Genomic DNA, 15,444 nt, shown 5'->3' with positions numbered 1-15,444 from the left:
TTCCGGTTAATAACCCGAGCGAAAACTCGGTAGAGCACCGCCGTGATCGTGATCGGCCGGTAGGTGGATAGCAATCCTCTGGTAGAGTCCTTCTTCTCCAGTGCTACCACCCTGCCTTCACTCCATTCCATGGGGATGTCTTCATCCCCTCTTATTATTCTTGTGAAGATTTGTGCGAGGCATATTTGCCCCTCTTCACCTAGCTTCTTAATGACTTCTCCTGTGATCTGATCTGGACCTGCAGCCGTATCGCTTGCAACCTTTTGTAGTGCCATGCTTACATCTGATACACTTATCTCAAAATCCGTGATCGGCTCCGCCAGTCTGCTCGCCTCTCTGGAGCATCCTCTCTCAGCCCCCTCACCTATTTCGTCTCCGCCTAGGAGCTCTTCCAGAGTCTCCGTGAGATGATCCGTGATCCCATCGTCTGCTACAACTTCTCCCTCTTCTGTTTTTGTATTGTTAGCTCTCTCCTAGGTCTGTCGTCACTTTTTTTTACATTATGACCAGAAGCGCTTGGCTCTCTGATTCCTAGGACACCTGGTGATGTGGTTGTACATCTTCTTGTCCTTGTCCGCAGTCTCTCTAGCAATTCGTTCGTTGACATCGCTCACTGCTTTTCTGTATCTCTGGCTGATCTCCTCCAAATCAGCCTCTTTACACTTCCTTGCTCGCCTGAGCTCTCGACTGATTCCCTTCCGGATGGTGTCTAGCCTCCTTATCTCTACCGACCATTCGGGATATTTTTGATTTATCTTGACTTTCTCTGAGGAGATTCTAGAGTGTTCCTTGATGAGCTCTACAAGGTCTCTGTTTTCAACCTTTTCACCTCTCTCCTGTCGATCTCCCAATGCCTGTCTGGTGAGCTCAGCGATGTTGCTCTTGTTGGTTTTGACCACAAACTTCTTCCCCTTCACTGGGGCTGACACACCGGGGAGCGCTATTTCTAAGTTGATCATGTTGTGATCGGAAAGTTCTTTGCTCCTGATCCTAGTCTCATCGATCCTCATGCTTCGGATATATTCCCGAGCTCTGTCGCTGCACAGTACATAGTCAAGTACTGCTTGGCCCCTAGTGTGGCTTCCCTCACACATCTCGACCATATTCATGATGTGAAGCTGATTCTGCTCCACGAAGTCCAATAAAAGGTCTCCCCTGACATTCTGCGCACCAGCCCATTGCGCTAGGTGAGCGTTCATATCTCCTCCAATCAGTATGAGTGAATTCTGTTTCCACCGTTTTCTGAGTATTTCCCCTATCTCTCTGAATAGACGATTATTATTCTCAAAATTCTCATGAGCTACATATACACTGATTATTATTAAATCGTGTTTGAGAACCTTCATCCCGATTGCAATGAAGTCCTTGCCTTTCTCCGACCATTCCTCATCTCCGAGGCTCTCGGGGACCAGAATCCCAGTGCCCGCCTTGGCGTGTCTTCCCGAGCGCCCTGTTCTGTTAGAGCCCACAAACCGGTAGCCCTTGATTGTCGGAGGTGTCTCCCCATTCATCAACCATGTTTCACAGGGGAGAATTATCCCTTCCTCCGTGTTATCGAACGCATTCATCATCAGTTTCGTCCATTTGCTCTTCGTCCTGCCCCCAGCTAGATTGAAAACACAGATACTTAGGGAGTTGATCTTACATTAGCCTTTTTATTTTTTGTGCCTCTGTACCTCAACCTTTTTGGTCCGTCAATCTGAGCTTTCTTTCGCTCTGGTCGGCAGGACTCCTTATCCTATCTATAGCCCGGCTCAGACCACTCGGGCTTCGGGTAGGGTTTTCCTCTACCCCTCAGGTTACCCCTCTGTGGATAGGGGGCCGGTGCGTTTCCGCGGGAGACATCGCCTCTCCGCCCCGCACCTCTCTGCCCTCGGCCGCCGCGACCGCGTGCAACCGGAGCGCTTGTAGCTCCCCTAGTCCACTTATACTGGTGGCCAGAACTTCGCGCCTGAGGCTGAGAGAAGCTCGGCCCCGGCATGCTCTCTCGTACCTGTCTTTCGGTACCGGCCTCCTTTTTTTTGCGTCAGAGTCAATCTTTTGAACTCTGTCCGCATTTTGGTCATCTCTTCCTCGGGGTATTCCACCAGTTCGAGATACCACTCTATTATGGCCTCCGCCACCTTTTCTTCGCCAACGACCGTGAGGATCGGCTGCCTCTTATGGCTAGCCTGTGCTACCCCACACTGTGTCTATTGGTTGGCACCGATGTGCCACATATTGAGGATGCGGATCTTGCCGCTCTTGATCTCCTTCGCCCACTCGCACATTTTGTTGTTGATGTCCTCGGCTACATGCCTGAGGGCGTCAACAGGAGGGGTAACTAGAGTCGCCCAGGATACAGTTCGTACCCCCGGCTCCTCCGAGATCTCACCAATGGCTCTTTGAAGAGCACAAACCACTTCATCTGTTTCTGTGGGTCTGAATTTGGCGCTTAGCAAGTCGCCTAGCCCTACAAACCAGAGAATGTCTTTCATCTCTGTTTGCTCTCTCTTGCTCAAAACCAATTTCGTTTTGGCTACGTGCTCTTCAATTGTTTTGGGGTTGTTCCCCTGTTTGATCATGACACCCCGTTTGTATATCACTTTTAGTGCATGCGGGGCGTCCATAACATCCGATAGCGGTTCGTCGCCTGCTATCAGTACCATGCTCGTCGGCTCCAACTCTTGCTCTCTGGCCTCAGTTTCCATATGTTCGGGACCGCCCAGCCTTCTCCTGTTCTAGGTACTCGCGATATTTTTTGTTTGTTTCATTGAGCGAGCTGTTCAATTCGATCAGCTGCACTTGCATCGCGATGATTTTATCTTTCGCCTCTCGCAGTTCTGCTGAGAGGGAGTCGTTCGCTTTTTTAAGGCTGATGTTTTCTTTTTGCATCAGGCCATAATTTTCGCATCGCTTGCAATTTCTCACAAGCATGCAGGCGGTGCATGGGACCTGTGTATTGGCCTCCAATGCTTGTACAGCCGGCATGCATTCAGCACATGTCTTTATTTGTGCCATTTTTTGTTTTTTTTTGGCTTGTTAAGAGCCCAACTAACCTATTATTCTTACCTACGTCGATTCACCTTGACTCACAGCGAAAAAACTCTTTTTTCCGCAAAAACTCGGGAGCTCGCACTAAACACGTGTTATTGTTTTCGCTAGATAGCTTCTGAGGGTGGCTTCGGAATCATTCGAGACGCCACACGTGACGGTGAGATGGAGGAGTTAAGCAAGAGGGTGACTCGGGCGGGGAAGCGGTGAGAGCTATCCGACACCCTGGTGGAACTGGTTGGAGTCCAAAACGCTCCGATTTCCTTTTCTTCCAAGACCACCGCTCGGATCCGCCAAATATGGGAAACTTTCTGGTGATAGAAATATACACAACATCCGCTGAGAAGTGTGCCCGCGATAGTGTTATTCCGCTTCCGGTACAACTTACATCGTTTGATGATAACATTCCCTAAAAAGGTTGAGGCATTCCGCCCGATTATCCCGCAGTCCACCACGACCGGGCGGATGGGTTTCCCGGCGGAGAACGGAGGCGAAGCACCCTCGTAGGTCTTTCCTGCGACTTCCGGTCGTTCTTCTCCCTAACTGCTTCTCGGCCTTCAGCTAACTCAAGGATCCGACTCTCGTCGCTTTCGACTCTCTGACCTGGCGTCGCAACTCTGTGTACTGGCTCCTCGTCGGACTTCTTTTGAATCACTATCGGAATCGGGTGAAGAACTCTCGGAAGTGATTGAGGCGTCATTCCGCGGCTGAGCGGGAACATTCGGCAAAGTTTCGGTCGACGGCTTGAACTGCTCTCTCGCGAAGAGGTCTTTCCACTTCAGATTGATGCTCCGGAAACGGCCATCGGTTCCCATTTCCATATATCATGCACCGGCTGGCAACCTACCTAATGGTCGCGCGCTCTCATGATTCGTTTCGCACGTTCACCGCAGTCAGAGGAAATATTCTCGCCATCTCTGAATAGATACTAAGAATTCCTAACCTCTTCAAGTCCAACACTAACCGCTCTCTCCCTTCAGGTAAAGAGCCTGAGGTTTTCTTCAGTCGGTATTATTTACATGAGCCGCACTCCACTGAGCTTCCCACTCTTCTGGGTGGCGCCTCAATGCATTTTTTCCCAGGGCTCTTCTACCTTTTCTTCCTATTTTCTCCTCCCCCCCTCTTTCTCGCACTTGCAGTTCCTTTTGAGGAATATGGGGTCACCACTTTGCGAGCAGCTTCGCCGAAAAAAAATGTCTCTGCTCCGAGGAGCCGACTCATTCTGGGGATTCGCGTCTAATTGCCTCATCCCCACGACAGGCGAGAGAGTCCCAGGGTACTAGGAAGAGTTCATCCTGAAGCTTCTCACTACCCTGCTAGAAAACATCTCCGAGCTCGGTGGCTCGGTGATGCGGTGCGGGCGCTACAATTATTATTGATTAAGATGCCTCCTTGCTGATCGTGCATTGCGATTATCTCATGGGGCTCGGACCGAGATCGACGTGAGAAAATACTCCCCCGTCTTTCCCGGCGAAGGAACTAACGTGATCGTCCACGGGCCAAAAACCCGCCGCCCATTACTAATCACTCCGTGACCATCGAAAGATGATTTATTTCCGGCAACGAATTTCGACGGACATTTGCGCACGGGAGTAGCGCCTACATCCAGCGCACGTCATTGGATGCGGTTTCTATGTATGCTGACAACACGTTCTAAACAAATGGTGGATTGAATGGCCGTGCGACCCTCGCTCGATCTGGAGAGGCCTGCGTTAAGCGTGCAGCCGCACTCGCTCTGGATGATCAGAAACGTTCCGGCGTAGCTCGGAAACCAGAATGAAATCTCTTTTGTGGTGTTTTTCCGTTGCACTCGTGAAAATAGGTTTCACGTCCGCCTTCCATATCTTTCAAGGTGGGTTTCAAAACGACGCTTTTGTTTCAGACGCTCTTACTCGTTCGCGTCTTCCTAATCTGTGGGAGTGGGTTGATCTTGCAATGAGCGAACCCGATCGAGCTCCCTGTCACACGACGATCGGACCCGTCTCGGGAAGCTGCCAGGAGCGTTTCCATCTCAGACCTTATGTACGTCAACTTGGAGCAGACTCCGAGGAATGCTCGCTGCGGACTCGAAAAATTCCTCAACGACGACCGAACATTATGGTGAAACTCTCGTACGAATCCTTTCGCGCCTCATCGATGCGAGCCTTCTTCAAAGTCGAGCCCGAAAGCGTATATGTAGAGGGCAACGCTTGAGGCCGATCCATCGTTCGACAATCATAATGCGGCGAAATAATCGAGCCTGCCGGATATTTCCTCTGCGAAATCTTCAGCCGGAAATCCGAACGGAAACTCATCCTGGTTCCCTTAGGGAGGAAACGTGACAGGCAAGGTGTTTGAAGCTTCACCGACAGCCTTGATCCGATTTCGATTCTCTGGGCGCTGTAAAATTGATTTCGGTTGTCAAATGTTCAGGATTCCAGGAGAAACGACTGTGGCCCGACCTACCGCAACTCTCAGTTATAAGCTCTTCCAACTTCCTGGTCGTTGTGGTGCCCGAGAAACATTTTCCACGAGGTTGAGTCCGGCAGGAGCTCCGCCGCTTTCAATCTCAATTCCCCAGACCGTCTCTCAGAGCGCCTGATCTCTTTGAAAGCAATTTCATCTAACGAGCCCATGTTTTGGATGGGAGCGAATTAAGGTGGTCTCGCTTCCAGTCGACGCGCATCAATCGAGGACACTATGCTGTGAGGTTGGACGGCAATTAGCCGAAAACAACAACAATTGCAACTCCGCGACCTTGAGAGGGCCGGGATTCGAGGTCAAATCACCCGAGAATTGCGATGGCTACATGAGAAGATGCTGCCGCAAAAGAATGAGAGAGAAGGAATGTGATGTCGGGAGACTCACAGCACTCTCGAATGGAACTTGTCAAGATCTACGATCGCCAAAAGCCGAGGTGAGTGCTGAATCGACGGCTCGCAGCGCCGGCGATGGTGGAGTTCCGTCGCGGCCGTCGCATGCAGAGGATTCAGCTTCTGGATCGTATCCAGAGAGACGCGGCTAATTCTTGTTGTTCCGGGCGATCGATGAAGAAAAATAATCGATATCGGACGAGAAGCCCGCTCCTTAACCGATCACTGTCTTATTTCTCTCTTGAGGAGCGAGAGACGCCTGATTTTGTTTAGATACCTGGGTTCAGACGTCAGGGTTATCACGAATGTTTACCCGAAAGTCTAGATGTGTTTACCACCCAGCATGAGTGCGCTCTTCGCGGAAGACATTACCAATATCTGTTCGCCACCGGGGCTTGCATTCGCTCCCAGGCACAGTTATTACACTCCGAGGGCCTCATCAACACTTTCGGACTCGGATCATGTCCCTCACTGGGGACTGTGTGGATATGACTTACTCCGAACCGCGATACATCTCTAGAATTGGAGGGGAGGCTCAATCGTATTCAATGCTGGCCCTCGTGACTCCTGGACCTGTGGACTGACCTTGAATTCGATGATCTCGACAATAATTACCTCGAGGAGGATTCCTGTCTTCGCTCTGATAGATCCAGGCATACCAAGCCCGCCTCTCGGCTGGACCCATACGGGCTGACAGCGCTGAGGAAATAGGGGCGAATGGGTCGCCGCTCCATCACCTGACACGCGCTGGACTTTCTCGAAACTCGTGGTCGCATGCTCAACGATTAATTTCCACTGATTCCAGGAATGCTGTGACGCCTGCAGGGCGGGAATCTCGTCCACAACATGTACTGCCGCGTGGCTTGACGATGATCCCATGCTCTCGAAAGTATTCGGATCGTGTTGTGCGCACGCGAGTCTCGATGGGATGGCTCGGAATCGGTCGGTCGTGGACAGACTCAGGACCCAGCGCTCGCAACCCACGGTATCGGAATGTCCTCGTGGCTTCGACTTCGATCAAGAATCCTCCTCCTGCAAAGGTACACTGTCAGCGTACAAGCCTACAGACATCCGCGAATGCATTGGACCGATATCTGAGAGAAATCTGAGATGGGCTTCGTTCTTGATCGGAATCCCAGAACTTAAGCTTCATGAACTTCCTCAGATATCGACGAGTGCCTCTCGGGAAGGAACATCTGTCCAGAAGGATCTCTGTGCATCAACAAAGCTGGCGGTTTCGACTGTGCGAAAATGCCATTGCTACCAGAAATCGATCCCAAGTGCCGGCCAGGGTTCGCGTACAACCGTCACGTACGGGAATGCATAGGTCAGGGAATGCCGGCATCCATAGATGGAAAAGTTACTTTTAGCACAGGCAGGTGACATCGGGAAGAAAATTATATCGATCGACGCTGATAAATTACATATCTGCAGACGTGGACGAGTGTAGAGTCGATGTGAACAGCTGTAAGCCGGGTCAAGTTTGCATGAATCTGCCGGGAAGTTTTTCGTGTAAGCCTACGACGAGCTCGGATTGCGCTGACGGATACGTTTTCAAAACTGGGACCGGCTGCGTGGGTAAGCAGTAGCGTTTCGCTGTCAGTCGAGAAATCGCACGATGTTGAATTTCGGACCGGGGGTGTGTTCTCGATCGCAGGGGAAGAACACTTATCGGCTTCATCTAAGTTTTGCTTTCCAAAAATTGCTCCCCGTTCGGATGAACTCTAGACCTCGACGACTGCGCTTCTGCGAATGCCTGTTCCATGGAAGAGCATTGTGTCAACTTCGGTGGTCACTACATGTGCGTCCCAAGCTGCGGAGCCGGGTTCCAACTCGACCCCTTGAAGGTTGAGTGCGTCGGTGAGCACAACGATTATTTCTCCAAGCCTCGACCGAATTTATGCGACGGGAATTTCGCTCCCACAAATAGCTTGTCTAAGGGGTCTGTGTTCCTTCAAGACATCGATGAATGCTCGGCGAACACGCACAATTGTTCGGGAAGACAAGACTGCGTTAATACTGCCGGATCCTTCAGCTGCAAAGAATCGAATCTCGTGGAAACGTGTCGGTACGGCTTCCGACGAAACGCCGAGGGAGATTGCAAGGGTCTGTATACGAATACAGCTCGTTCAGGAAAATCGAGTTCCGAATAGCGGGAATCGACTCGGGGAAGGAAAGATGTTCCCGAGAGACATGCTGAGTGCTAATCACCCATAACTAGAGCTTTGATGAAACTGGACATTTCGATAGTACAAGCCGGACTTTCCGGACTCCTTCGGAAAGTCTAAACTGAGACTTTATTGATTTCCGCGGTGCCGTAAGAAACTTCTGACCATGATGTAGCATGAACCTGAGCCCGGAGCCCTGAGCCTCGGATATTATAGTCTGAATATTTGTTTTGAGCCTGCGTCTAGAATCGGGATGTCCGGTTTCATCGAAGCTCTACTGATAACCCATGTGAATCTCTGGAGCAGACATCGACGAATGCGCGTCACGGACTCACAACTGCTCAGCATCGCAGAAGTGCATCAATCTCGAGGGCAGCTTCCTTTGCATGGAACAATGTCGCCAAGGCTTCGCCCTAAATGCCGCGGGTCACTGCGAAGATATCGACGAGTGTAAAACAACGTCCCCTTGCCGAGGAGCACTGGAAAGGTGTCGAAACACTGTCGGGAGTTTCGTTTGCGATTGCGAGACAGGTTTCGAAAGAGTCGGCTCCGTTTGCAGGGGTGAGTCTTCCAATCATGTGAGGAATGCTGCTCCTTATCTTTATCCTCGTCGTGAATTCCGTCTGATATGATTAATGGGTTTTCGATACGTGCTCGACGGATGATTTTCACTTCAAAGATATCGATGAGTGCAAGCGCTTCCGGAATCCCTGCGGACAGCATGCCTTGTGCTCGAACACTCTCGGATCGTTCAGTTGTTACGTGTACTGCGGAGACGGGTACAATCAGGTCAACGGAAGCTGCATCGGTGAGTTTATCTGTTGAAGAGCTTCTCGATTCAAGAATCGAGAAATAATCCTCATCGTATTCTCTCCGAAGACAAAAACGAGTGCGAAGAGTTCGACCGGCCTCCTTGCCTCCACGGCCAACGATGTGTGAATCTACCGGGCACCTACAAGTGCGAGGATGAGGACTGCGAGGCCTTGGGTAAAGTCCGCGCCGCGGACGGCAGCTGTATGATCAGGCGGACCTGTTTACGAGGATACCGTCATGATCTTGGGACAGACAAATGTGTCGGTAAGTCCTCGGTCGATGCAGCTGAACCTAAATAACCAGACGATGAGCATGACGAGCTCGATTACGCTGATGTATCGATACGAGTTTCTGATACGTGGACGACACCTCTAGATCAAGACGAGTGTACCGAACTGGATCTTCCCGCGTGTCCGCGGAGCAGCTACTGCGTGAACACCCCCGGCAGTTTCAAGTGCGTTCCGAACCTCGTGACATGTCCGATTGGCCTTCAAAGAAGTCTTGATGGAACGCAGTGCGAGGATGTCGACGAATGTTCCCAAGGTAGAGTTCGAATTGAGTGATCTTGAGCAATTCGAAAAACCATCGAGCTCACCGATGTGAGATCGATCTGAACTTGATCTGGTTCTGCACTACATCTCTGACAGACTTGCACAACTGTGATTTGGAGAAAGAAGTTTGCGTCGACCGACTCGGGACTTTCGATTGCATATGCAAGCAGGGTTTCGAGAGAGATGCATCAGGAATATGCGTGACGAGAGGCACCGGCGCTTGCGGTCGGGGTTTCCGTCGGTCTGTACTCGACGGACGATGTCAAGGTGATGGAGATTCCACGTTTTACGCATTCATTTCAACGCGTAGTCGGGCCACAAATGCAAGCTGCTTTTTTCACAGTCTTGTATGAATTTTTAGATATCAATGAGTGCGAAGATCCCGGAGCTTGTGCGCATGAATGCGAGAATACGATCGGATCCTTCGAATGCAAATGCAGGGCGGGCTTCGAGCCCGATAAAAACGACCGGACTAAGTGCACAGGTGGGTTTCCGTTTCCGGATATGGAAGTCAGGCTGCATTCAGGTATAAGCGAAGAACGATCCGCGGAACCCAATTAAACAGAACAGAAGGGAGAAATTACTCCGAAACAGAATGTTTGTGAATGAGTGATCACAAAGTGGCTGACACCACCAATATAGTGCGGCCCGGAATCTGAGACTCTACGGAAGTTGTCTCATCAACAAAAAAAAAAATATTATCGGGGACATGTACAATTTTTCCAGACATAAATGAATGTGAAGTCGATGCACTTTGCAAGGGCGTGTGCGTGAACACACACGGCTCCTTCAACTGCAGCTGTCCCGCAGGTAATGCTGTCAAGCATTCGATCAGGATGATTTCCCCTACTGCTCGAAAGGGCGAACGCTCGGTGTCTTTTGACCGACCGTAATTTTTGGCCGTAGGATACGAGACGAAAGCTGATACATGTGTGGACGTTGATGAATGCGTTATCCCCTCGGAGAATAATTGCACGAAGCCCGACACGTGCCTCAACATCGGCGGTGGTTTCCGATGCATATCCCATGGATGTCCGCCGAACTATACCGAAGACGGGGCCGATGCGATGTGAGTCTCTCGATGACAAGATCGAAATTTCTTTCTGCCGAATTTCTGTTCTTCTCCCTCGACTGCATCGAATATTCGCGAGAGACAGGGATAGACACCACAAATCTCGGGATTCGAGAGATCGTCATGTTTTTTCATATCTGCAGGCGCTGTATGCGAAAAGAGCCTTGTCCCAATCCATCCGAATGCTCGCTCCAACCAGACTTGATTGTCTTCAACCACACACCGTTGAGTCAAACTTCCTCGCGAAGGCCGGTCACGGTCCGCATTAGCGGACAGCGCGATGCCCACGTAGAGTTTTCTCTGCAGGTCCGGGACGTCATCCTCCACCAGAAGGGTCTCACAAAAGCCACACAGGACAATTTTACTTTAAGGTCGCGACGAACATCGGCTAGGGTGAGTAGACAAAATTAGGTTTACGAAAAGGGGTCTCTTGTGTTCCTCAAGATGGAGATACCATCTTTCATTGTTCGGACTGTGGGATACTAAAGTGTGGCCTCACGCAGGTATACGTTCGTAAGCGAATACACGGACCGCAAGATGTCCACATGGTATTGACGGCAAAGCTCTTCTCACGTCAGAACGGGTCCTCGACGGACATCAGGATTTCCAAAATTGTGGAATGGAGAATCGTGTTATACGTGCCCGCTTTCAATCTTTAAGCTCCCCGCGGGCTCTCAGGGAATGTATGCGCTGAGTTATCTCAGACCCGCTCCCAGGACTCGGTCAGCTTCCGAGGGCGTCGTCCGTACCGGATGATTTTAAAATAGTCTTGTAAATATTTTCAAGCAAAAATATCGTCACTCGATCAATCCTCTATTCATAAAGCAAAGGAGACCCTCAAGAGAATACTCCCATGCTATGTGAACGCGCGTTCGGCGTGGCTTTCTCAGAACAGAGTGCGAAGGCCGGTTTCGATTTCTTGTCAGTGCATGTGATCCATGCCAATAAATTAAACTCCAACTTCCGAATGGCATTTTATTCTTGAATCGAGCTTTCGTGGCGACACTTTCCGAGAAGATTGCGAGCCTCGATTCCGGTCGGGACTGATATGGAATGCATAGTGAAGCGGCACGAATCGTCTCATCCGCGAATCAATACTTTATGAGAGACTCGACTCGATAACCTGCGTCTTCGACGGTTTTTCTCCCCGAGAGAGCGGAGATTTCCATCACGAGGAACGCGCATCCCACCTGAAATGAGACGAAGGGAGATCATCGACGGGCTGCGTCAGCTTTTCTGGCATCGGTTCCGCTCTAGCTCGAAACATGATCACCCGGAGAGGTCAGCGGAGGAAACGGATCCCAGTCAGCTGATCGCTCGATTGGAACAATGCTCTATTGTATCATATGGAGGCAGCAGCAGCATTCGGTGGGAACACCGTAAAATTGTTTATCGCCAACAGAGGTAAGCATAGCAGAGACCACAGCGTTCCCTGCCGGAAAGCGCATCAGCAACGATATCTCTATCGGAACTCGGTGATTCCATGATGTGACACGGATCGCCGTTCGCGCAAATCCATTGGGGAGTCTTCCTGTCGCTTTTCTCTCGGACAGACTCCTTGAGATCCTGATTCAGGACCTCCGAATCGAGAGGTCATGGCTTCCCAGGAAGCGGAGCACCATTGCTCGAGTCCACTGCGAGCGATCGATTTCCCCGGTCCTAGATAACATTCAAATCCGAAATCAGAGATTGGTGAAACATGATGGATTTTCTCCCGTATCCCTCGCTGAACCAGTACCGATCCGATATGGTACTGCGCAAGCTCTCATGTCGGAATATGGTACAATGTGGTGCGCGACATTTGTGATCGTGCCTGCGACCCTCTCCCCTTGTTCAGGTGGCGACCCGCACAGTCGCACACGTTCTGTTTGGAAGCGTCGCGAATTCGAATCCCAATGCGGAACATTTTGATCTTATTTCTCCCCGTTGCTCTTCAGCCGATGAAGGTGAGTTGCTGTTCAATCGCGCTGCCCTGACAGTATCGCCCTTAAGAACTGTCTCCGTCCGCCGATAGCTCTCCACCCTGAAAACCGCTCCCACTCGCCTACATGTTGTCATTTGGATTCGCGGGAAGCCCTAGCGAGACCTGGGTCTCCAGCAAGCGCTTCGAATGAACGGGACGCTCTATATTCGGCCGTATAAGTATTAGTTTTGGATATGGGCTCGCTCCAACAGTCTTTTCCGGGAGTCGAGCCGGGACTTGTGACTCCGCGACATGGTTGCTGGCCGAGCCCGCGAGGGTGCCGGTGAAATGATTGCTGATAGCAGATGGTGATATCTTCATCTCCAGTGCCTCGACCCGATTCCGGAGTAGTCATGCTTCTCGCGAACAGTGATTGCGAGGTCGGTGCTCTATATCAGAATCGAATACATCGAAGGCGAATGTGATGATTTAATAGGATTGACTCAACAGCGTAGGAGTCGCAGCGATCGTACCGAGAGAATCGGAGAGTTGGCGATCGTGGAATCCCATGGCAATCAACTACTCCCGATCGAAGCAGAGAGAGTCTATCCGATATACACAGATCCGAAGAATTCCATGCTTCGATTTTAAGCTTAGCGAACGGATCGCTTGGATTAGCCAAGTACGAGCTCTGGTTCAAGTGTAAATGTTCAAGTCATCTTCCTGATTCTCTCCGCGCGACATCGACACTGCGGAGAGTCTGATTCTCCCGCATGAAATCTCTCCAGTCTCTCCGGCTTCTTCAAGCTTGCAGCGAACGATCTCAGACTCTCGTTCCAACAGCGACAACGATGATGGAAGCGCGTGTTGTTTTAGCGGCGTTTGATGTTCGAGCTCAGTTGTTAGCATCGACTCAGACTGCGAATTTTCCAGAGTCGCCACTAGATGGACGAGCGAGTGGCCCCCTGCTCAGAGGAGCATTGAAAATATCCCGAGGGCCAAGAGCATGGAGGAGAGCACCAGCCAGCCAGCAGAATTCATCCAGATGAGAGAACTCGCTGAAGGAGACGGAGCGAGCAGCAACGCGGCAGGGTCCGATGCGAGGGCGGCGTCGGCCGACTCTCCATTGGAGCTGCGGAGAAACTCACAGCAAGGAACCGCAAACGGTTTCCAATGCAACCCAATGTCGGATAGAATGGTGTGCACAATTCTGATTGCCTTCTTCATCGGTATCCTAGTAGTTTCCTTCCTGGTTCTGGCCCTCACTGACTGGACGGCAAAACGGAAGCCCGCGACTCAGTCTCACCTGGCGGAGTTCTTCGCTCCAAAGTGACGAAACATGTAAGATATTTTATGCACTGACGAATGACGTGAAGAACCGGTTTCGTTGATCGGAATGATACGCTAAGATGTAAATTAAGAACCCCTCTGTTAAAGAATGAATGAATACATAGAGGGACCCGAGTTTTCCGTCTCATTCCGGCTGGAAGTGGCGCGTATCACAATGCTGCAACAGGACTTGAGCAGCGTTGATCCCAAATCAGGTTGGTCGTCCTCATCAGCGATGTCGATTCTATGCCACACCGCCTTTACAATTCGCTCCCAGCGGCCTTCATCGGAAGCGACGTCAAACAGTCGCGACTGTTGTCATCGCTCGGAGTCGGGTCAACCTCTCGCCGAGTCGAGCCAAATCGTGACTCTCCGCGATATCCTCCTCCCGCGACCAGAGCCGTGCCAGCATCCGATCTCCGACGATCGGCATGCTCAGCGAGATAATTTTCCCGTAGATGGTAGTCGAAAGTCGCAACCCAGAATGATACGGTTTCAAGAGTCCTACCTTTGCTCCGCACTCTGTCAGCAGGTCGCAGGCAGCTTTCAGGGTCCCACCTGTAGCTAACAGATCATCCAAGATCACGTAGGTTCCTCCCTTCTGAATTGATTCTACTTGAACCTCGAGATGATCCTGCAAGCCGAAGGATCCGTGAGAAAATCTCTGATCCACGAGCGATGATTCGTGTATTCAGACTGCGAATGAGGAACATGCCGTACCTTTCCGTATTCTTTCTCAAAACTTGCTTGTTTCACTTCACCGGGGAGTTTGCCTGGTTTCCTCACAGGAATGAAGGGCAGATCGAGTTTGAGAGCCAGAGGACATGCCAACATGAATCCTCGGGATTCGACTCCTACAAGACCGCAGCAGTTGGGCACTTCCGCCCGGATCCGATGCGCCAAGTCGTCGATCAGGGCATGGTAAGCCCTCGGGTCCCGGAACACAGGCAGAACATCCCTGAAATGAAATAGCGCTTAACGGAACACATCGTCGCAGCGCCGTCGCGTGTTGTCGACGATGACACCCAACCTACGCTCCGCTGATTCCACTGACACCCGAGTGCTCAGAATTTTCGTGCTTCCGCTCGTCCATGGACCGGGGCCTCAGCGGAGTAGAACCGAGCCCTCCTGCAGGTCGCTGATGGCATCGAGTGCTCTACGAAGAGAACTTCACGAAGTCCAACTCATGGAACTTCGCGGGCGGGGATCGGGGAGTTCCGCTGAGGGCGTCATCACCTCCCTCTATCATTCCCTAGGATGGAGCCGGTGATTTGGACTGCAGAATATTCAGCTCACTTGAATAGAACGCCTTTCTTGGGGAAGTCCGGATGCGACGTAATCAGATCTTCCACTCGATTCATGCTCCCGATGGATCCGGAGGCGGCTCACTGTATTCGAATTGATCGTTCGAAATCTAGATAACGGGTCGCGTCGGCCTCTATTGTCCTTGCTTTGGCCGAAATGCGAGAGCTGTCTGCTCCAAGGAGCAAAGTTCTCGCTGACACTATCGTTTCATGAATGCAAAATTTTTTCCCCTCCACTCCTGCACGGCAATGGTCTGTCCGGGCAGGGAGGAGGCATGGAATCAGGAGGCTGGCAGAATTTCTTCAAGTTCTGAGCTAGAAATAGAGCGTCTGGAGCGAGTAGGAGTTCGCCCTGCGCTGTTGGCGCGTCTGAACAGTCACAGACGAGTGCAGCGCCACCTGGTCCGGCGATCAGCTGT

General features: G+C 51.2%; 3 protein-coding genes across 3 annotated transcripts; 1 reads left to right on the top strand and 2 right to left on the bottom strand.

The window, feature by feature from the left end:
- Positions 1 to 500: 500 nt before the first annotated feature.
- LOC108864157 (uncharacterized) lies at positions 501 to 1,199 on the bottom strand. The gene has a single exon (XM_018639205.1). It carries the CDS (start codon positions 1,197 to 1,199, stop codon positions 501 to 503), a length of 699 nt encoding a protein of 232 aa, XP_018494721.1.
- Positions 1,200 to 5,845: 4,646 nt separating this feature from the next.
- LOC100903029 (fibulin-1) lies at positions 5,846 to 11,432 on the top strand. Its single transcript, XM_003742492.2, has 16 exons — positions 5,846 to 5,929; positions 6,691 to 6,925; positions 7,051 to 7,212; positions 7,320 to 7,463; positions 7,614 to 7,745; positions 7,845 to 7,991; positions 8,360 to 8,614; positions 8,733 to 8,861; positions 8,933 to 9,130; positions 9,242 to 9,409; positions 9,514 to 9,684; positions 9,779 to 9,901; positions 10,144 to 10,227; positions 10,324 to 10,486; positions 10,633 to 10,882; positions 10,993 to 11,432. Exons 1-16 carry the CDS (start codon positions 5,846 to 5,848, stop codon positions 11,146 to 11,148), a joined length of 2,601 nt encoding a protein of 866 aa, XP_003742540.1. The 3' UTR covers positions 11,149 to 11,432.
- An 18-nt stretch (positions 11,433 to 11,450) lies between these two features.
- Positions 11,451 to 15,388, bottom strand: Aprt (adenine phosphoribosyltransferase). Its single transcript, XM_003742489.2, has 4 exons — positions 15,018 to 15,388; positions 14,442 to 14,679; positions 14,230 to 14,355; positions 11,451 to 11,679 (listed from the first exon to the last, which is right to left on the bottom strand). Exons 1-4 carry the CDS (start codon positions 15,080 to 15,082, stop codon positions 11,581 to 11,583), a joined length of 528 nt encoding a protein of 175 aa, XP_003742537.1. The 5' UTR covers positions 15,083 to 15,388; the 3' UTR covers positions 11,451 to 11,580.
- Between the last annotated feature and the right edge of the window lie 56 nt (positions 15,389 to 15,444).

Source organism: Galendromus occidentalis, unplaced genomic scaffold, assembly GCF_000255335.2.
Source record: "Galendromus occidentalis unplaced genomic scaffold, Mocc_1.1 scf7180000077405, whole genome shotgun sequence".
Classification (NCBI taxonomy): Eukaryota; Metazoa; Arthropoda; class Arachnida; order Mesostigmata; family Phytoseiidae; genus Galendromus; species Galendromus occidentalis.
The sequence above is the reverse complement of the archived record's forward strand: the minus strand, read 5'-3'. Positions and strand labels throughout refer to the sequence as shown.

Bases quoted from the DNA above. Each gene is read 5' to 3' on its own strand.
- Aprt (XM_003742489.2), bottom strand. From the start codon at position 15,082: ATGAATCGAGTGGAAGATCTGATTACGTCGCATCCGGACTTCCCCAAG. The intron at 14,356-14,441 runs GTACGGCATGTT...TTCGGCTTGCAG, and splicing joins TTGAGAAAGAATACGGAAAG to GATCATCTCGAGGTTCAAGT. The intron at 11,680-14,229 runs GTAGGACTCTTG...GTCTCATTTCAG, and splicing joins TGACAGAGTGCGGAGCAAAG to GTGGGATGCGCGTTCCTCGT.
- LOC100903029 (XM_003742492.2), top strand. From the start codon at position 5,846: ATGAGAGAGAAGGAATGTGATGTCGGGAGACTCACAGCACTCTCGAAT. The intron at 9,685-9,778 runs GTGATGGAGATT...ATGAATTTTTAG, and splicing joins ACTCGACGGACGATGTCAAG to ATATCAATGAGTGCGAAGAT. The intron at 10,487-10,632 runs GTGAGTCTCTCG...TCATATCTGCAG, and splicing joins GAAGACGGGGCCGATGCGAT to GCGCTGTATGCGAAAAGAGC.
- LOC108864157 (XM_018639205.1), bottom strand. From the start codon at position 1,199: ATGAACGCTCACCTAGCGCAATGGGCTGGTGCGCAGAATGTCAGGGGA.